Source organism: Cyprinus carpio, chromosome A21, assembly GCF_018340385.1.
Source record: "Cyprinus carpio isolate SPL01 chromosome A21, ASM1834038v1, whole genome shotgun sequence".
Classification (NCBI taxonomy): domain Eukaryota; kingdom Metazoa; phylum Chordata; class Actinopteri; order Cypriniformes; family Cyprinidae; genus Cyprinus; species Cyprinus carpio.
Window position 1 is genome coordinate 15839536 of NC_056592.1, and position 23459 is coordinate 15862994.

General features: G+C 34.3%; 1 protein-coding gene across 1 annotated transcript; it reads right to left on the minus strand.

The window, feature by feature from the left end:
- Positions 1-630: 630 nt before the first annotated feature.
- On the minus strand, positions 631-21572 carry gfpt2 (glutamine-fructose-6-phosphate transaminase 2). The gene is made up of 19 exons (XM_042711049.1): positions 21417-21572; positions 19736-19843; positions 19359-19454; positions 19142-19267; positions 17925-17983; positions 16853-16987; positions 14257-14318; positions 12003-12082; positions 10433-10550; positions 10016-10179; positions 8911-9006; positions 8356-8453; positions 7893-8013; positions 7382-7539; positions 6256-6370; positions 6028-6155; positions 5761-5928; positions 5087-5248; positions 631-1735 (listed from the first exon to the last, which is right to left on the minus strand). Exons 1-19 carry the CDS (start codon positions 21421-21423, stop codon positions 1691-1693), a joined length of 2046 nt encoding a protein of 681 aa, XP_042566983.1. The 5' UTR covers positions 21424-21572; the 3' UTR covers positions 631-1690.
- Positions 21573-23459: the final 1887 nt, after the last annotated feature.

Genomic DNA, 23459 nt, shown 5'->3' on the forward strand with positions numbered 1-23459 from the left:
TTTGAAACATTATAAATGCATTGACTCTTACTTTTGTTTCAATTTATTACATCGTTTTATATATATAAAACATTACTGACCTTGCAAAAATACTAATAACTTATGTATTAATGGGCACTTGTTTTAGTATCCCAATAACAATGTCTGAAATTGTAGATAAAGTATCTGGACTTCAGATAAATAAGCTATATCACCATCGTGTATTGAGTGTCAGATATTAACTATGCTAGGCTAGACTACTGTACCTCAGTACAATGATTATCACAATGTGACTTTAGCACTCATAATTCTATCATAGAAATGATACAGCACTTCTAACCCACCTCATATACTTAGTGTGTTTACATTTATTCAAACTGAACACTATATAAAATATATATTCTGATTGTTAAAATTAAACACATTTAAAAATAACTTTCATCCAACCGACTGATGATTTTTTCCTGATTTGGTCCTTCTTGCCAAATTAAACAACTGGAAAATAAATTATATGTCTTAAGGTAAGCCAAAAACAATGGTGTGAAAGTCAGTGGCCTGTTCAAAAAAGACAACCAATCTGTAATGTTTCTGTCATTGTAAATAAATAAATGACAATAAAATCATACGGAATGATTAAAGTTACTGACACTGTTGCCGGTTGTACTTTATTTTATTTACTAGCAATTATTAAGAACTATAAAGCAATTTTTTTATTCATAGCTGCTCTTCATGCTTTAACCCTCAACCCATAACTTTAAAAATATGATTTTAAAACTGATTTTAAAGGATGTATATGACAACTATACCAGGGAAATGCGTACCAGGGAAATTATGTTTAAACCTACCAGGAAAAGTCACAAAGAATTTTGTCCCAGTAAGAAAAAAAAAAAAAAAAAAAAAAAAAAAAAAAGTTATGCTGAGGGTTTGAAATCTCATTTCGGCACAAAATATATAGATTACAAAAATCAATCACTGAAATCATACATTAAAAAAAAAAAAAAATTTAAAAGCATGTCTAATAACACAATGATTGTTCCAACATTGAGTGCTTCACAGTCAAAGTAAACTCTAACAGTACAGTAAAATTTCCAGTGGAACCCAGTTATTTATATTATATTTTCCATAAGATAACTGAATGCTAAGTTCATGTGATTAACACTTGTTTGCTCCAGCTGAATTTTTGGCATAATTTTCTGTAGTACATAGAAATGTGTGCAATGTAATAACAAAAATGACAAATAGTGTTTCCTAGCATTCCAAACAATATGTAATAGAACTTCATTTTAAAAACAATTCATACTTACACTATCATGTACTTCCACATCTACACATCACTTCCTTACCCACTCAACATAACTATGATCTTTGGTCCATGTGATTGTAGGCAAGTTTCTTGGACACGCAGATCAATTGTGCAGATTAATGTATTGCACTTTGGTTTTGTCAGAGGTAAACTTTTGACTTAGTTGTTATCTTTCAGGATTGTTTAAGGGCTGAGAGGAAAGGGTGTAAGGCACAGTTTAGGGTTCCCTTCATTTGCACTTGGATGTTGAGGCACTTGGACTTTAGGGATTTGTTCAGAATTCATAAATACCCACACTCCCACATTCACACAGATGCAAACACACGTAAACACACACACTGGTAATTGCACTTTGGTGGTCAGTATTCTCCTCTTCTACTTCGATTAGTTCACATTTCCTGGGAGGAGTTACTCTACGGTCACAGATTTGGCCAGGTTTCTTGGGCAGTCCACCTGATGAGAAGCAAACAAATGATGATATGTATTAAAAATGAATATTAAAGATTCAGCAAAAAGCTATCTTTTAAAAAAAAAGTATTTCATAAAATAATTAAAATAAAAAAAGTATTTTAGTATATTAGTATAATTATATATATATATATATATATATATATATATATATATATATATATATATATATATATATATATATTACAATAAAATACAGTATAAAATAAAAAATATAATTATAAAAAATTTGTGCTATCAAACGATTAATCACGATTAATCGCATCCAAATAAAAGTTGTTATTTATATAATATATGTGTGTGTGCTGTGTATATTTATTATGTATATATAAATACACACATATGCATGGATATATTGAAGAATATATATATAAAAATATAAATAAATTTTGTTTATATAAAAATATAAATATTTATATATAATATCAATTATATTTGAATATTGATATATATATATATATATATATATATATATATATATATATATATATATATATACATACATACACATACATCCATGTAAATATTTTTAAAATATATACATGTATGTTTGTGTATTTATATATAATAAATAATAACAATTTGTTTTATTTTGGATGCGACTGACAGCTCAAAAAAATTATACAATATTCTATTTCAAGATTATTATAATAATTACAAAATAATTCACAAAATACTATTTAAAAAGATTTATAGTTCAAGGAATTATTATCATAACATTTTTATTAGCTGTTTAAACTATTCTGACGAGACCCATTCCCTGCAGAGGATCCATCAGTGAGCAAGTCATGTAATACAAAATTTTTCAAAAAACTCCCTCCAACACATTCACAACCAATCACGACATATATAATAAAACACAACACAACCAAATAAAAGCTTTTACCGCTTTTCTTTTTGTGTTTTCACTGTTATACACTCGGGGGCCCTATTACACATCTTCTGATTTAGTACAAAACCTCCCGAACAAAAAAACACACGTAAACTAAACTAGCGATCTCTTATGTAAACAGAGGCATCTGATAAATAATGCGATCATCAGCAATACACAGCATTTAAATGAAAACTGCATAATGTTATGGCGTAAAATGATGCTCCAGGAAGTGGTATATGGCTGTGCAAGCTTTGGAGATGCTGACGGAAGTGATTTACTGGATTTATGCTTTGATCATCGTACTGAATATTATCCAGATGTAGTTTTTGATAAAATTGTTTTGTTTTTGTTTTTTTGTTTAAAGGTAGAGGCTTTGATCTTTATTTTGGTGTATTGCATATTCAAATATTCACACAGCAAAATATACTGTAGGCCATCAAATTTTAGTGAAAATCATCAAAATCGCTGGCAATGGCTGGCAACTTTTTTCAAAAATGCTGGTGGGGAAAGAGTTAACATTTTATAGTAAAGTTCCATTAGTTAATGTTAGTTAATGTATTAATTAAATTTTGACAAATCCATAGGTCGGTTGTCAAAATCCCTGAAATACGAAACCATCAGAGCGTATACTACAATTGCTCCCCTATCGGCAACATGACACTTTCATATTAATGCTTTGTACTGTTTTATCTGCGTCATAATTCAGGTTTTGTAGCTCAGTTGGTAGAGCATGGCATTATACGACAATATGCAATCATGTGATCATGGGTCAGACGCCAAAGAACGCACATGCTCATAAAATGTATATGCACTGTAAATCACGATTTTGCATGATTTCTGTGAGGGTAGGTTTAGGGGCGGGGTTAAGTGTGGTCATTTGTACAAATTCAAATGAATTAGCCACCTAGTATAATATGTACAAATTGGCATGAGATCGGGTTGGACCATGTAAAAAATCCACAAATTGCATTTAAATAAACATGCATTTTGATCGGTAATGACAGTCATATGTCATTTCATGATGACAAATATGACTGAAATATTAAGCAAAAACATATGAAAAAAATAAGTTTTCAGTATTGATAATATTAAGGACCATTATTAATAATTGATCACAAATAATAACTGATAATAATTAAGCGGTAAAACAGCATATTAGAATGATGCTGAAAATGCAGCTTTAATCACAGTAATAAATTAGCCTACATTTTAAAATATGTTTAATAGAAAACCACTATGTGTAATATGTCATAGTATTAATATTTAATAAACTGTATTTTTGATCAAATAAATTCATCCTTCTTTCAAAAAATAAATGAATAAATAAAAAGTCTTAATTATTTAAAACATTTGATCGTCAGTGTGTGAAGCATGTGAAAAAGGCTAGCAAATTATATTTTTTATTAGTCTATAATTCCTAATCACGGCACGTGTCGGTTGTTGCTAAGTCTTCAGATTTACAATGTTCTAGAGCAGGGGTGTCAAACTCAATCCTGGAGGCCTGGAGCCCTGCAGAGTTTTGTTCCAACCCTGCTCCAACACTCATACAGGCCTGAAGTACTTGATTAGTTGTATCAGGTGTGTTTAATTAGGGTTGAATCTCCCTCCAGGAATTGAGTTTTACACTCCTGTTCTAGAGTAAGTTTGAGAATGATATTTTACAGATTTTTAAAAACATTTTCTTAGACACCTTAAATTACAGAAGAAAGCCTGCCTGGATATAGATTTAGAAAACATTCACTCTTATCATATATTGTGACGAAAAATGTCAATGGCATAAAGAAATTCGAAAATGCAAGTAGTAGTTTGTATCCCTGAAAATTAATGTCTGTCGTTTAACTTTTTTTGATCATAAACAGTTGATAAATATTGCTGAATTGTCTCGCTATTCAGTCGCTTACATCTTACCTCACATTCAAATGCCGCGCAGCTCAGCGTCTGTGAACAGTAAATTCGATTTGATTGGCTATTTAAAAAATGTTGACATTGACGAGCACTTTTGAGCTCCTGCACTGAGGCGAAGCACGCTAAAATAATTAGAATTTTTGATTCAAGTGGGCTGCGCTGGCCTTTCGTCTGCGCTGATGGAAGGCTATACGCTACGTACATTTATTATAATTCATCTTTATATTTATGCAATGGGCCGACCCACATTGTACAGCGGCCCACCGGGACAACTCCCAGTGCTCCAGATGGCTAGTCCACCACTGAAAGAAGGCGGAGCCTCAGCGCACACCTACTATGACATAATCGTCACGGACCAATGGTAGTACGAAGGTGTTTGGCAAGCCATTTCAAACTCCCAAAACGAACTTCGTCTTGGCTGGATTTTGTTCGAAATGACGTCACATCAGTTTGTAGGCCACATCAGGCCTTTAGTGGGATAAAAAAAAAATAAACTTACATCATATCATCATAAAAAAAAAACATTTAATAAAATAATAAAGAAAAGGTAAACGTACATCATATCCTCTGAGAACAGCCAGATGGAAGGATATAAGCTGCAGTGGAATGACACTGATGATGCCCTGCAGACAGTCCACTGTGTGAGGCAGTTCAATGGTCTTGTATGCCAATTTACTGATCTCTGGGTCATCCTGGCAACATAGAATGATTGGGCGCCCCTAAAAGATATAGACAAGATATTAGTCACCATAAAGTGTTGAATGATTGGACATATTTCAGATTTCAGACAGGAAATTGATACTTCTATTCAGCAAAAATGCATTAAATCTATCAAAAGTGACAGGAAAGACATAATGCTACAATTTTTTCAAATTTCACTTTCTATTCATCAAAGATTAGAAAGCATACATCACAATTTCCACAATTTTCCACATTTTTAAAAATGTATAATATAAGAAATGTTTCTTGAGCATCAAAGCAGCATATTATAATAAATTGTAAAGGATCATGACATACTGAAGACTGGCGTAATGATGCTGAAAATTCAGTTTTGCCCTCACAGGAATAAATTACATTTTAAAATATATTGAAATAGAGAACAGCTATCGATTAAATAAATGCCTTGATGATCATAAAAGACTTCAAAAAAATATTAAAAATCTCAGGACCCAAGCTTTTTAACAGTAGCATATATTACTGGTGGACGGTTTTATCACATTATGATTGTTACCTGTCTGGCTGTGACCTGTTGCAAGGCATTGTGGCACTTTTTGTAGCAAGCATCTCTCATGATGACCATGATGACAGGCATATGCTTGTCAATCAACGCCAATGGGCCGTGCTTCAACTCTCCAGCCATAATGCCCTCTGAGTGCATGTACGTGATCTCTTTAATTTTCTACAGGGCACAAAGACCAAGAAAATTTGATTGACTTCACCACGCTTCTCATTATATGATCAGTTATACTTCTCCAGCTATTTCCTGCAGCATACTCACCAGAGCCCCCTCTAGGCAGGTGGAGTAGTTGTAGCCTCGACCCATGACTAATAGAGACCTCTGATGGTGGAGCTCATCTGCAATGCTTTTGATTTGGTCATCAAGAGCCAGAACTTCCTTGATCAGCTCTGAATGGAAGGCGATGTCAAAGTTAATCTTATCTCAAAGCACATTTGAACTACTGCAAAAAATACACAGGTCATTACAGCAATTATGTAAAAAACCCACCTGGCAGTTTTTTGAGGCCGTTGATGATCTCCAGTCTTCTCGGCTGCATTGAAAGCCTGTCTTCACTCAACATCAGAGCAAACATGATCAGAGACACAAACTGACTAGTGTAGGCCTGCAGATAATCAGAAGACACAATTAATACGAAATCTGTAGCTTACACATACAAAGGACAGGGGGAGAGACAAACAACGGATAATATAATATAATATAATATAATATAATATAATATAATATAATATAATATAATATAATATAATATAATATAATATAATATAATATAATATAATATAATATAATTTTTAAATGAATAGTTTTATTCAGAAAGGATGCATTTAATTGACCAACCATGAGAGTTAAGTCTTTTGCACTGTACAAAGGATTTCAATTTCAAATAAATGCTGTTCTTTTGAACTTTCTATTCATCAATGAATCCTGAAAAAATGTATCAGTTTCCAAAAAAATACTATGAACCACAACTGTTTTTAACATTGATAATATAATAAGAAATGATAACTTAATCATAACTTGAGCACTAAATCAGCAAATTCAGCACTGCCATCACATGAATAAATGAAATTAAAAAGATATAAATATAGAAAATAGTTATTATAAACTGTACAATAATATAGTATACCAAATATATAATATAATATAATATAATATAATATAATATAATATAATATAATATAATATAATATAATATAATATAATATAATGAGTGCTGTGAAACGATTAATCGCCATTAATTGCATCCAAAATAAAAGTTAAACACATGCATGTATATATTTAAGAAAAATATGTAATGTTTATGTATTAAATATATTTATATATAATATATAAATTACATTAATATAAATATATATTCTAAATATATACTGTATACGTGTGTCTTTATTTATGCATAATAAAAATACACAGTAGACACACATATATTAAACAAAAACTTTTATTTAAGTTTGACAGCACTAAATCTTTTATATATATATATAATATTTTATAATATATTTATATATATATATATATATATAAGAATATATATATAATATATATATATATATATCTTCTTTATTGATATTTGTTATTATTAGGCCAAAATGTTAATTTTCATTGGGCTCTATAGTACCTTAGTGCTGGCAACTCCAACCTCAGGCCCAGCATTGATGTGAACTCCACAGTCGGTCTCCCTGCAGATGGAGCTGCCAACAGTGTTGGTGACTCCCACAGTCAGTGCCCCGCGCTGCTTACAGTAGCGTAATGCCATCAGAGTGTCTGCCGTCTCACCTGATTAAAACACATTATCAGTATATAAAGCAAACAACTTTTTCAGCAGCATTGACATGCATGTGTAAGTGTCATCAACCAAAAAACCTGCTGCATCAGTAACAGTATTTTACTCTACTCAATAAAATCAAGTGTTATGAGTCCTCAGAAATGTTAGCATTCATATTCAAGTCTGACTTTTGAGCACAGAATTTTTTGTTTCGGTCTTGTCCACATATATATATCTAGATAATATAACACCACACACACACACATTTGTAAAACACAGCCACATAACATCAAAAATTATAATTATCAATTATCAATGCTTTCCTGAATAGAAATCATGAGACTGACGGAGAGCTGCACTTTACCCGACTGGCTGATGAAGAAACAGACATCATCTCTGAAAACAGGTGTGATGCGGTCTAGGAAATCACTGGCCAACTCAACCATAACAGGAAGCTCAGTCAACTCTTCAAGGATCTGACGTGTCTGCGCAGAAAATCAGAGATAATGCTGTGATCATGTGCTCAAGTCAGGAAAAACGTATATACAGCACCAAAAAAACCAAAACAACGTTTTCCAATTGCTGAAGTCCTTTAATATGAAATCGGTATGTTGCCATGGATGACAATCAAATATACAGTTTACCAGTCAATTTACAGTACCAAAAAAGCCAGAATAATGTTTTCCAAAGAGCTTTGTAATGAAAATAGATAACACATAGCAAGCACATATGCAAAAAAAAAAAACATCTAATTCTTCCATCATTTTCATCTTTAAAGCAATAAATTGTTCTCTATTATGTTCCAGACAGAAAATGCAAAAACTTACTGCCACCCCTGCATGGTAACTGGTTCCACAGCCAATCAAGATCAAGCGTCTGCATCTCTTGATCTCCTTCAGATGGTCAGACAGGCCACCAAGAATAACTGTGCACACATTTAATGAAATTGGCCTCAAATGATCTAGTTATAAGATTCTTTTTTACAAATAATGTTCACTTTCTTGCATAGACTGATTGTTTCTCTTGATAAGATGTCAATATATTGTCAGGAGCCATGAGTATTAATTTTGTGCTGCCTCTATTAGTTTTGTGTTGACTCTCAAAGTTACAGTATCCATGGACTTTTTTATTTATTTATTTATTGAATAATCAAGGACCATAATTTCAGCAAACAATCTTTTTTAATGTTTTAAGTAAAAAAAAAAAAAAAGTCATCTAGTAAATTAACAGCAAATTTTCATTTTTGGAGGAGCTATCCCTTTAAGAATTGTTCTAATTTTGCAGTATCAAATGAGGCTGCACTTTCAGGTTTGCGCTACAAAAGATGTAGCCTAATTTAATTTCACATGGATGTTCTGGCAAAGTGGAGGGTCATGTTGTACCTGTGTTGCTGTCAAAACAGATTCTGCCTCTCATGGTGTTGACGACAGATTCAGGCTGCTCAAAGATCTCCTTCTGCATGAAAGCCTTGAAGTTACCTAAAGGTATAAAACAGTGTGAGCACAAAAACAAAACCTACTGAACTACTGTACGAAAGTCAAGGTGACATTTGGCATGAAAAATCATTAGTATCAAACCAAAGAGCTGATGCAGAGACGTCAATTTGCCTGGAACTACTCCAAAATTGTCCTTTTGTGTTCCACTGCCAAACTAACAGCAAATGGGTTTGGTACATTACTTAGTACACAGTGTCAGAATTAATTTTTATCTGAACAAAAACAACCTGTCAAAACCGTTCAGAGACGTAGAGCAAAGTGCCTGTAACACCAAGTCATGGGTTTGATTCCAAGGAAATGCAAAGACTGATATGTGCATACTTTAAATGAAATATTGAAGTTTTTTAAAAAAAAATAATTCTTCAGTTTAAATTTTCTATTATTTGCTAATAAATTCTCAGTGGCCAGGTGTTTTTTTAAACAGATTGTTTACCCCCCAAAAAATCTGTCTTCATTTACTCACCCCCAAGCTGTTCCAAAATATATTTTTAAGTATGTTTGTAACCAAACAGTTGCTGATAGCCATTAATCTCCATAGTATGGAGAAAAAAAAAATACTATGCAAGTCAATGGCTACCAGCAACTGTAGCCATTAACCAACATTCTTCAAAATATCTTTATTTGTGTTCAAAGGAAGAAAGAAATTCATACAGGTTTGGAACAACATGAGGGTGAGTAAATGAATCTGGAACAGAAACACTCTGTTAGTGCAACTAAGCAAATGCACAGAAAGAAAGCCCAGAAGTGCTGAAAGCCTTCTTTTTCTGCTGGAGTATGATGGTTTATAAAAAGTTAAGACTAAAGCTTGCCCACATTACAGGTATTTCTAATGTTAAATGGCAATGCAGCAATGCAGACTTTCAGTGAGTTACTAGTTTTATGATCATAAACTCAAAGAAGATCTACAGGTTTGGAACAACATGAGGGTGAGTAAATGAAACGAAAATATCCCTTTGGATGTTGTTTCGATGGTGTTAGTGTTATCTGGGACCTTTCATGATCTGCTGGAGCTCCATCTGTAGGGTCTGAATGACTCGGACGGGGTCTTCGCCTGCTTTACGCTTAATACGGTGCACATACAACTTCCCCTCCATCACCACGGCGACATCATCGTCCTCCAGATAAATCACCTTGTTGGTGTGCTCAATGATGGCACTGAGAGAGAAAAATAAAAGTAAACATATTTTAGTTGTACTATCACAATCACATGTGTAATGAGGTTCTGTGGCCAGCAGGGTGCATTGCTGAGCTCACATATTTATTCAGTTTTATCTCCATTTCAGTTAGCAACTGGTATGAACTGTTTAACCTGAACATCTGCAATCTTTAGGTTTCTTAATGAGAAACAATAATGTTAATATTACACTTTCGCGATGCTCAAGATTCTACAATGTAATATGTGTGTTACCTAGCATCAGAGGCTAAGTAAAACTCCACTGCCAGTCTGTCATCGACTGAGTGCAAGGCATTGGTGCTGCCCCTTCGGTTCAGTAAGTTATTTTCCTGCTCATTTGTCCTGGAATCACCTAGAGGAAAAAGGAAATAAAATCACACTTAAAAAAAAAAAGAAAGAAAGAAATCGGTGAAATATTAACAAAGGATTGTTGCTTAAAGCGGGAAACAAAGTCAAGTGATTTAATATTATACAATTACCTGACTTTTCTGTTAGCATACAGTTAAAGTATTAATTCAAAACAAAAAAAAAAAAAAATATAAAATTAACTTAAAAAAAAAAAAAAAAAATCTTTAAATGTTTAAAACCAAATATTCAAAATACAACAGGATATTATATAATCATCCTTTTATTATTTTATGACATTTTCATATAAATAGAGCATTGTAGTATTACTGTTATATTACAAACAGACAATGACACTGTCATCATAAAGAAATGTATGATGACAAGTCTCTGATCTCTGATAAGTCAGGCTTGGGCTGGATGCCACACGTCTTTCCAAAACCTCAGCCCAAAACGTGCCAGACGTCACCATGACGGCAATCCTGCTTTTTGTCTTTTTTTCTAAGCCCGACAGTGCCCTAAGCACATTCATTGCTTCTGTGGCAAAACTATGCAGCCAAAAGTATCTGACACCTCCTTCAAATTAATAGTTTGATTAGTCTCCTCAGTTTTGGTTGAGACTAATCTTAATGTTACAGCATACACTTCCATTCCAGAAACATGTGGGTGACTTTGTGGCAATAGTTTAGGGATGGACAGTGAACTAAATGTGTCTAAATGGGAGCAAACCCCAGCGAAATATAATACTGTTAAAAAGTTTGGGGTTTGCCAGATTTTTTAATGTTTTTGCAATACGTTTCTTATGCTCACCAAGGCTGCATTTATTTTATCAAAATACAGTAAAAACATATATTTAAACATATTTTAATATAATTTTCTATTTTTCTATATTTTAAAATATCATTTATTGCTGTGACGCAAAGCTGAATTTCCAGCAGTCATTTTTCCAGTCTTCAGTGTCACATGATCCTTCAGAAATCATTAGGATATGCAGATTTGCTGCTCAAGAAACATTTCTTATCACTAACGATGTTGAAAACAGTTGTGCTGCTCAATATTTTTTTGTAGAAACTATGACAATTTTTTTTCAAGAATATTTGATTGAATAGAAAGTCCAAAAGAACAGTATTTATTTAGAACATGGACCTTTTGTAACATTATAAAACTCTTTACTGTCACTTTTGATAATTTATTGCATCCTTGCTAAATAAAACTGTTAATCTTTAAAAAAAAAAAAAAAACTAAAACAAAACATACTTAACCCAAATCTTGGGAGGTCCTACTCACTATTGATGCAAATGCGAATGAAATGTTCAATAAAAAAATACAGTATGGGTGTGGTGTTTATATACTTCTTGGCCGCATAGTGTAAGATAACAAACTCACTTCTAATAAGCAGAACTGGTTTGGGGAGATGAACGGGTGGATAAGAAGAAGGGATGAAGTGAGCCGGACTTACCACAGTTGTACTGGACAGGGATCTGCTCTGTGGAAAGCTCATACTGACTGCGCACGCCGATGAGCAGCGGGCTGCCCCTCCTGTTTGAAAAAAAGATGAGATAGAGAGATACATTTTCTAATGACTTCTTATGCAAAACATGCTTTGTGTGTGTAAAAATGGACAGAGACAACAGATAAAATCTTTAAAGACATTTAATTTCCTTTTATGCAAAAAAAATCCTGACGTTGCATACATTTTTTTTTTTTTTTCATTTTTCTATGGAACAACAGCACACCTGCCGGACTTTGCCCTAGTTTCAATGTGCAGTGCCTCTGCTCTTCCATTGGCTGAGTAAATGGTGTTAGCGTAGCACTGCTGTAAACAAGACACCTGTGTTAAGGAGAGGTTTTTCACACTCTCTATTTAATATCCTTGTTAAGGTCCGCCCCCCTCCCCTCTGTTTGAGGAAATATTTCAGACCTGTCCTTTGCATGCACCACCTATCTTGCTTGGCGCAGCCCCACAGTCCCTTATGCTGACGTGCCAAATGGGTTCACACTAGAGCACTTTCTCAGTGCTTACTTTGTTTGAACTGGTTGGGCAGTTGCATTTCAGTGTGCATAGCAAACTAAATGTTCACCATCCCATGAAGTGTATTTTGGATTTTAAACCTGGACCAGCTGGACCAAGATTTATTAATGAACCACGAGCAATAAAATGTTGATAGTCAACACCCAACAGCACACTTTTGAGATGATTTTGCTTTGGAAGTCATGTGTATTCAAATGATAGTCAAATGAAGGTGAGACAGGAAGTAATAGAAAATGGATGTGCTAATGTTATTCTGTACTTTGGGATGGATTCTTCAAAAGAGCATATGAAAACTAAAAGATTTAAGACTGACTACATTTTTACAGTTTACAGTGTTGTTTTAGCATTAAGTATATACCATTATAGTATTTATTGTAGAATTAGCTAATGTAGAACTATTGTATAATTAGCTTTTATTTTATATTTCAGTATTGTTATGTTTATACGTTTTTTTCCTTTTTATCTTTTATATTTCTATTTGGCTTTAATGTATTTTTATTTCAGTTTACATTTTTATTTTAGTGCTTAAACTTTCAGTTAGTTACCAAAGAAGCATTTATATAATTTTCATCTAATATTTATATATTTTATATTAATTAATAAAAACATTACTTGAATATTAGTATTTTTTTTTTAGTTTTAGTTTCCGCTTTAGTTAACAATAATAACAATAATTCACTGAATGTGAGTGCTGCTTTTAAAAGTCGAGGGTATTGTGGAAGTGTTTGTCATGGTGCTACTACTGTTGGTGGTTGCTGGGGTGCTCTGGGTGGTTGCTAGGGGGTACTAATGGGTCCATGAATAAGAAAAAAATTTTTTTTTAGGGCTATCAAACTAAATGTGTTAATTTAAAGCTTATCTAAAATGAGAATTCTGCTATCATTTATTCACCCTCATGACTTCCGTCTGTGGAACATAAAAGATGCATCTTTGAGAAATGCTACTGTGTTTTATTGCATACAATAAAAGTCAATGGGATTTGTAAAACCAAAAAGATCCTTCAAGATATCTTCAAGAAAGCCATTTAGGTTTGGAAAGACATGAAAGAATATCATTTCAATATTATTTTAGTAATTTGTTTTAGAAAAATCTAAATGGAAACACTGAATTTATAATATCGCACTAAATCCCTCTCTTGGCATCAAAGCGTTTGAAAAGCCCTTAGTAAAAACTCTTTGAGCTTATTTAAAGCAATGGTGTAAAAACAATGAGAGCATTTTTTCTTGCAACATGTCTTGCAACATGGCCTGTCCTAAAATGTTCCCTTCACAGCAGGACAGAATTGACCTAAACCAACAACACATTTGTTCATAATCAGGGACAGGCAGATGGGAATAATTAACTCCGGTTTTGGCTTCAGTCGATTCAAAATTATATATACAGGGTCAGTGTACCAACCAAGCATGGTGAAATAACCCTTCATAAACACCTTTGTTAAATCCCTTATTCCTGGAGAGGCACTGCTTTTTGAGAATCTTAGTTCCTTGTCTTTAAATGTGCACATTGTAACTAAACATCATAAATCTTATCTGCCAACAGGGGATTGTAACCTTCTGCCTCCTGTTCACTGGCATGTAGAGAAATAATGGGAAAAGGTTCATCTCAGAAGATGGAAACAGTAAGAAGGGAACAAGGAAACTTGAGTGTGTTACAGTTCAGAGAAACCATAGCTCTCACTGACCTGGTGGCAACTGCCACTCCAGGGAAATGAATGCTTTTGAAAACCAAAGCAAATGCCCCTTCCTGAGGAAAGATAGAGAAAAAAACAGTGAATGAGACAAATGTTCGTCAGTGAGGCACAGGAATAGCTATGATACGGATCTAAATGTAAACATCATTATTCTATTGAACAGGCAAAGGTAGGGTCTCGCGTTTCTTCGGTAGCCCCCCTCTGTAGCACAGCTCGGGATAAGGCCTGGAGGCCCAGAGAGGTGGAGGGGGCACCGGGGAGCTGAGAGGAACAGAGCCCCACAGTGAGGGTTGAACTTAAGGGAATAGGGGCCCTCTGTGCTGAGAGAAATCATATTTGCCCCTACCTCCTCACTGAGCCTCTCCTGACTCGCTGCCCAGAGTAAAGCACACAGACACCAGTTCACACATATATAACCCAAAAACACTGATACGTGACTCACTGTGTGTAGACATTTTATGTCTACATGCTTTTAAACATGTAGCCTTTATGGAGGATAACTGCTCTATCTAACTATGCACACACACACACACATACACACACACACCATTCTGAAGTTTCTGAAAAATAAATCTCTTATGCTCACCAAGGCTGAATTTATTTGAATTTAATTTATAAAAAAATAACACCATTATTGTAAAATATTATTATGTTTTACTATTTATATATATTTTAAAATGTAATTTATTCTTGTGATGAAAAGCTGAATTTTCAGCAGCTATTTCTCCTGTCTTCAGTGTCACATGATCCTTCGGAAATCATTCTAATATTCTCATTTGGTGATCACAGGCATTTTTTGCTATTATCAATTTTATAATATTTATTTTTAGTATTTTACATTAAAAAGTTTATCTGGCGAAAGTGGATTGTACCCTTCTGGCTGGTCCTGATGTATATATATATATATATATTAAACATTAATTTAAATAATTTCTAATGATTTTGCGTTACAACAATGATAATTTTGGGGAACATGTACTTAACTATCATAAAAATAACAAACAAATATGCTTAATGTACTTCATAGAGCATATCATTTCTTATTTACTGTGAATTTTGATGTGAAATATGACATGAAAGGTTACTTGACATTCACTACTAGGTACTTCAGATCAGTGTATTTACTGCTGATAATAAAATACTAGGGAAACTGATTTAAAAAAAATTAAGTGCAACTTAAGTTTCCTTCAGCCCCAGACTCAATTATTTATTTATTTTTAATTCTAACGGAAACCTTTATTTTAAGTGTGTGTGTGTCTTTGCAAAGTTAAATGCACAAGTGCCCAAGCCTGTTTTCAATTAGTTTCAGTGAGACTAGTTTTTCCTCTCTCATCCCTTTCAAATCAGGTTAGTTAATGTAAGTTAATGGATGTTGCTTAGAAACCTGTAGCCACCCCATAAGATATAACTGCACACCTTAAAAGTTATCATCCTTCCATCAGTAAGATTGCTGCCAAAGCAGGTTAGATAGAGAGCAATCAAAATTTAGTGTAATCAATTTACAGAAAAGGCCATAAAACATAGAGAGTTCCATAGAGATGGTGAAAACTGTGAATGTCACAGAGCCACTATGCTGATAGGAAGGTGGGGTGTTTTATAAACCCATAATAAAGACTAGATTCCTGTCAAGAATATCTCAAAGGGCACTTCCCTCGCTCGTACAATGTCACTGAACAATGTTTGGATAGAGGTGAACTTCCCAGCAGAGAATATTATAGCCATGAGAGCAGTCCAAAGGTGCTGACAATGTATCATAAAACAAGGTCCAGTTATCTACATTTGAAAATCTAGGTAATATTAGTCACCTGTAGACGAGGAAAAGCCGTTCACCCCACCATTAAGTGCTAATAAATGTTGCTATTGGTTATATAACTGACAATAAGGAAGGCCAAAATCAATTTGTCAAAGACAAAGATGCTTACAAGAAAAAATCATTAAAATACAGATAGTTGGTTCTTAGCTAACTTAGCTAGAGAAGAGGATAAATGCAGAAAAAGATTTTGCTAATAAGCTTTTGTAAAGTTTTTTATGTCTTACTTAGTGCGGTCAAATGATTAATCGTGATTAATCGCATCCAAAAGAAAAGTTTTTCTTTACATAATATATGTGTGTGTACTGTGTATATTTATTATGTATACTCCGCCTACTGTGGCGGAGACAAAGGAGTGCGGAAACCAGGAGGATTAACATCAAAAGGATTTATTTCCGAACACAACGAGGAACACACGTAGACTCATGGGTTGATGACCAATACCAGACAGGGATAAATCAGAAACACACACTCACATATTATGTAAACAAAAACTTTTATTTTGGATGCGATTAATCGTTTGGCAGCACTAGTCTTATTTGGTTTATCTGTGAGAACTTTGAGGGACTGACTTCAAAAAACAAGTAAAAAAACCAAAAAACAAACCAAAAAAGAAAATCACTTCCTAAAAACTTTTCCTGAAAATGAACAAAAACTGGCCTTTAACTTCCACAATCCGAGGCATGTGAGTAAGACCACCCCCTCATCCCAAACACACACACACACTCACTCACTCTCACTCACACACACACACATGTACACACTCGTGATGCTTACCAGCTGCTTGATGACGCGCTCCACTAGGGTGGAGAAGGACACATACTCATTCTCGCGGTTGTCATAGAGATACTTGATCAATTTAGGGATGACCTCTGTGTCTGTGTCCGACTCAAACTCATAGCCTTTGGAAACCTATCAATGGGTTGGGATGGAAAAGCCATGGTTACAGACACAAGCAGCGGCAAAACAAAACATGGAAAAGAAATCAGAGATAAATGAAACTGAAAGTGGAATACTAAACATAATAGCTTTTAACAATTCCTTGTTTCTTATAAATTTAGTATTATTCAAGTGGGTCACACAGATTTGCCAAGTCTACATCTACAACCAACAGAAAGCTTCTTGGTGTGAAAGTGACTCTAATTCAATGTGGTTTAATGTTTCTGTTTGTTAATTAATATAAATATAAATTTGACTCTATTTATTATTTTAATACATTGTTCTTTGACAATGACTGAACGATGGAAATGACTTTCCTTTTCCGTTAATGTCAATTCAGATGTTTAGGCTACTAGATAATGTTAACCAGTAACCAAACAGCTCTTAAAGGCATTGTTTTAGCAAACTCGCATTTGTTCTGGTTCCATTCTGGTACAATGGGTAAAGAAAAGAATCACCCCCCTTTAAAATAAAACACACCTTTAAGATTCTGAGGAAGATGAGACAGATGAGATTAAATTATTTGGCCTCAACACCAAACAATTTGTCTGGCGGAAGTCCAATACAGTTCACCATCCAAATAACAACATGCCTTCAGTAAAGCATGGAGGTGGTAATATCCTGTTATGGGGTGTTTCTCTGCAGCAGAGACTGAAGCACTTGTCAGGATAGAAGGAAAAATGGATGGGCAAAATACCATTAAATTCTTGATGGTAAAATCTGCTGCCCTCTGCCAGAAAGTTGTCAATGGGAAGAAGGTTTACCTTCCAACATGACAATGACCCAAAGCACACAGCAAAACTAATTCTTTTCTATACCCACTGTATGTAGCACCCGCTTTTCACAGTCTAAAGTAAAATGGATGGCATGGCAAGGGCTCTAGTAAAGAGGTCTTTAAAATACCGCTTACCAGGTACTTCTTCAGCTCCTTGTAATTTGTGATGATGCCGTTGTGGATGACAACAAATTCTGGAGAGAAACATAAAGAGACAGATGAATATATTCAAAATGACTTCATTAATTTCAAAATGAATGAGAACTTGTGTGAAAACACATTAGTAAAAAATCTCAAATCCCATCTCTAGAGGGATACCTTCCTGAAATGGAAGGAATCTCTAACCTGTCTCAAGTTCAACCTGATAATCCTGAAGACCTTGATAAGCTGGTTTTGGTGTGTTTGGTTGTAATGTAAAAAAAAAATGTACATAAAAAAAAAAACCTACCTATGAAACTGCAAGAATGCCTTCCACTTAAATAATCACAAATAAAATTAGAAAGGTGTCTAAAACGAGAAAGCATTCTTATACATATGTACTAAAATATAACAACAGCAGGTTGGGTCGCATTTCACTTTATGACTTTCTCAACTGCAAAACTTACTGTCTGTCATATCCAACATATATCATAGTTGATACACAACAATCACTGACACTTTTACAAACCGTTAACAGATTTAGGCCTACATGCTATCTGTTTCAAAGTGAAACAAACTTGAATAGTCTGTTTGACAAACTGTTCATGATCTTTGTGTGGTGTAGTAATTTTATATAGATGCTATTGTTCAAAACTATTTGTCCTCAATGAAAGCACAATACTGGTAAAAAAAAAAAACAGTTAGACACACCCACATTTTTCTCATGATCTTAAATACCTACAGGATTATAAGTTTAATGTGACACAATAGTGTAACCCTTTATCAGTTTATATCCATATAAAAATAAAACTTTCGAACAACACTGAATTTTGTCTGTAATATTGTTTCTATCTAGTGCCCTTTATGGTTTGCAGGAGAAAGCTGATCCGGAATAAGTAGCACACCAAACTGTGTAGCGAGAGGAACCTCCTGCTTCTCTGATTTTACCCCCTACTTTAGGTGTTTATTTTCAGAGGTGAACTTTCACATCTGAACCATCATTCACAGCATTATGGCCTTCGCTAGTCTTTCATTTACAAGCACAATCTAATGGCTTTAAAGCCTGTGTCGTCTACCCAGTCCTGTCTTTTCTAGATAAAGAGCTCATGAACTGACGACAACCCCAGCTAGTTTACTAATGACCGGATATAAAGCAGATGGCCATCATAAGGTCAGTTCATTTGTGTTGTCTCCTATCTCGCTTTATGTTTTACCATTGTTCTTGTCGGATCGGTGAGGGTGACTGTTGACTGGACTGGGCTCTCCATGCGTGGCCCAGCGAGTGTGTGCAATGCCAAAGTGTGTGTCCAGTTCTGCCTCGAAATCGATGGAGTTGTTCTCTGATAATACAAACAGGGAAAATCTGAGAGAATGAATCATTAAAGAAAACACTTTAAAGAAAAAGACTGATAATAAAGTGGGATAACATACTGTAGATCTCTTCATCAAGAGCTTTCACCTTCCCTGTCTTCTTATAGAGGCTGATATTAACAGCATTATCTTTCCCTGAGCCATCGACTGCAACACCTGACCAAAAACATACACAATTTTCATCAAAGAACAGCATCACTCAAATTCTTAATAAATAGGAGGCTGAGCATGCAAAAAACATGATTAAGAGCACAATAATCCCCTTCACACAAGTATCGACTGACTGCTTCAGCTACATCAGTGGAAGAACTGACACTCCAGGCCCTCTCTGCTGCCAAAATCCAAGAAACGAGGCCACTGTTCACGTCTTGAGCCATATCTGTTACCTGCGGAACACAGTGACATTACCCTCACAGAGGTGGGAGTGGCAGTCTTACCTGCAGAGTCATAACCCCTGTATTCCAGTCTTTGAAGTCCCTTTATTAGGGTCTGAAGGATATCCCTCCTCGTCCGTGGCACTCTGTAATTCAGGTAGGCGAAAATTCCTGCCGGGTACAAGGTAACAAGGCTTGGAGAGTGTAGAATAGCCTACTAATCATGTATGAAGACAAATGCTATGACATTTTAAAGCATCCCAGACAGTTCACATCCCAAAAAAGAGGTTTTATAAACTGAATGACAAAAACTTTAAGCATATTGATCATATTAAGACATTAAATACAATATTAACATAATTAAGGATTCAGACAAACCAACTAACTAAAAGAAGCTTATTGGCAAATAGACAAGTACAACACACAGACAGACAGACAGACGATAGATAGATAGACAGACAGACAGACAGACAGACAGATTGATAGATAGATAGATAGATAGATAGATAGATAGATAGATAGATAGATAGATAGATAGATAGATAGATAGATAGATAGATAGATAGATAGATAGATGTAATTTCAAAATTAATTAGTTAAAGTGTACTGCTGAATATTGACAAGCATTTATGATGAACTAAAATATACATATATATATTTGTCATTTCTAATGAAACTTGTATGTCATGTATTAAAATATTAAATGTTTAAAACATAACATACAAGTTTCATTAGTAATTACACATATGTAATGATGATGTTGAAAATGAAGAACATTTAAAATACATTAATTTTAAATACTGAACAACACATTTTTTATGTGTACATTCAATAAATTGAAGCGTGCTTCTTTTTCACAAGGGCAGACAGACAGAGATAGATAGATAGATAGATAGATAGATAGATAGATAGATAGATAGATAGATAGATAGATAGATAGATAGATAGATAGATAGATATTCTGTATTTAGAAACAACTACTTTGCAGAAGAACAAACATTTATTGTAAATTTAGGCTTAGTTCTTATTAATATTAATACAATAACAGTAAATGTTGTGGTAATGTGCTCTTTAAAACAACTTAAAAATCAGTTTTTTATAAGACAATGTGGTTTCTGAGCTAACCTCAGTCTCTACTCTTCACCACAATTGTGTCCCCATCACAATCAGAGATTACTAAATTACTTTGAGGCAAGGAGTTTATTAAAACTCCCTGAGTGCCAGACAAAGTGATAGAGTATACTTAACAAACTTTTAATCAGCCACGTCGCCGACTGAAAGGTGTGGATCCAGATTTTATTTGGATGCGTCTTAAAACGCAGTGTGTGCTCCTACCTAGACAGCATTCGTGTGTATTATAAGCACCTCAAGCCCAACCCTAAATATCAGGCAGCATATTTAAACACTGTAGGTGCGTGGGAACGTTCGTAAGCGCCTATGATGTTCAGAAACGCTGTCTAGGTAGGGAGCTCAGTAGGTTTTGAGACACTCCAAACCGGATCTGTCACTGCATCTGTCACAACTCCAGTGAAGGATGACCAGACCGACCAAATATTTACGCTCGCATGACATCTCAATATATATTCACGTTCACACACACACAGGGACGGATAGTTTAAAACAGGCGATAACGCTCTGAAGTAAGATTGTTATGACAGTATGAGAATACATGTATCTAATAAAAGCAATTCATTTACACTATTCCTATTGTTGTAAAGTAATAATAATAAAAAGCTGAACTTACCACACATAGTTCAAGTGTATTCTTACAAACTTAAGGTAGTTTAGAGGGTCTGCTGGTAAAGCGGAGCGGAGCGAGTCGCAATATGATCCAAAGACTTCGAGGAAGAACTACGTACATACGCCTGAGCTTATAGCTCAGAACCTGCTCCACCTCTGATTACCAAGACAACATCTACCCCGCCCACCTCAGGCTGACTGAAAGGACTGTGAGCTTTATTCTTGCTTGATACTTAGGACTACTATTTGATCATGTTTTATGTTTATAAACCTAGTTGCATATATGATATAACAGACTATTGACTGTGTAAATACGCCCAACACAGGCTGTGTGCTGTGCCTCATATAGAATATGTGTTAATCCAAATGGAATTATGTGAATTATATATATGTTACAAATTATGGAGGAGCGAAGCAACAATTAAAAAATGGCCGTTTTTATAGTTACAACCTTAAGTAAGTTTATAATATATGTATAAATGAAAATAGATGAGAACACACAGTCACACTCTTGTATATATGAGGACAAACCACGTTTCTATTGCTTTTGAATAGAGCCGAGTATAGATATTACAAACTTATCATATCCTATAAGAAGAACTTTCCAGTGTGCCAACTAGTCTCAGTTGCCCATATACGCTATAGTAAAAAAGTATGTGGCCACCACACCCATATATGTGTTTGTTGAGCACTGAATTTCAAAACCACTGGCATCAATGGCGAGTTGCTCCTCCTTAAGAGTTTATGTGTAGAGCTGACACTATGTGAACATCCAGGTATTCACTCCCATTCAGAGCATGTAGCTATTGAATGTGCACTTAATTTTAAGATTAACCTACTTCAAATCTTAAAAGTTTATAATAATAAAAGATAATAACTTAATAACTTAAAGTAATTTAAAGTTATTAAGTGTCCAAAAATATTACATTCAGTTCACCTAAAAATAAACTGTTGTTTCAAACCTGTAGGCTATGACATTCTTTCTTCTGAAGGACATAAAAGAAGATACTTAGAGAAATATCTTTGTGTTTGTGTGTGTGTGTGTGTGTGTGTGTGTGTGTGTGTGTGTGACACAAATTTGTGTGTGTGTGTGTGTGAGGACACTGTGTGTGTTTTTTTTGAAAATCTAAAAAATGCACAAAGTTTCTGTGTGTGTGGTGTGTGGGTGTGTGTGTGTGTGTGTGTGTGTGTGTGTGTGTGTTCCACAGAAGAAAGAGGTTTGCGACGACATAAGGGTGAGTAAATGCTAACAGGAGTGTAATTTTGGGGTAAACTATCCCTTTAAGTATATTCTTTTATTCTTTTAAAATATATTATTTTCATAATAAGTTTTTTTTTTTTTTCACAAAAATATCAATGTAAGTGATGAGGTCTAGCTCAAAATCAGCACTTCAGTTCATCCCAAAGGTGTTCAGGTCTTTGTGCAGGTCAGTCAAATTTTAACAATTTTTTTTTACACCAGATTTATTAAATCATGTGCCTCTTTCTTTGTTCAAAGGGACATTGTCACGCTGCAGTAGAAAACAACCCTGTTGTCACAAATTTGTAAGTACAGAATTCTTGAGAATGTCAACGTTTTCCACAGCATTAAGACTTTACTGCAATTGAGCATTATTAGGCAACTGAATTGTGTTAAATAGGAATGGATGCCAATGGACATGTACATTTTTGTACAAAGAAAATTATTTTTACTAGCAACTGCAATGGAAAATAAAGTCGTGATTTTGTGATGGGAGCAAATGTAAATAATTTTGTCCTTAAAGTTATGCTGGCTCCATATAGTGCCAAAATGCATTTGAAACTTTTTATTTTATTTGATTTTTTGATTAGGTGAAGTCTATTAGGACCCTGTAGAGAATCTCCATTTCAGTGTTAATGTTTCCAATGTTTAAGCATTGGTCCTGTTGCAGCTACAATACTGTGAAGTTTCTTGTGTCTAGACATCTGTGTCATGTTAAGCAGAATAAGACACAGGCCCTGTGTGATCCCCATGTGGGGGGCTTTTGTGGAGAACTGTGGATCCTCCCCACCACAGTGACTCAAAAAG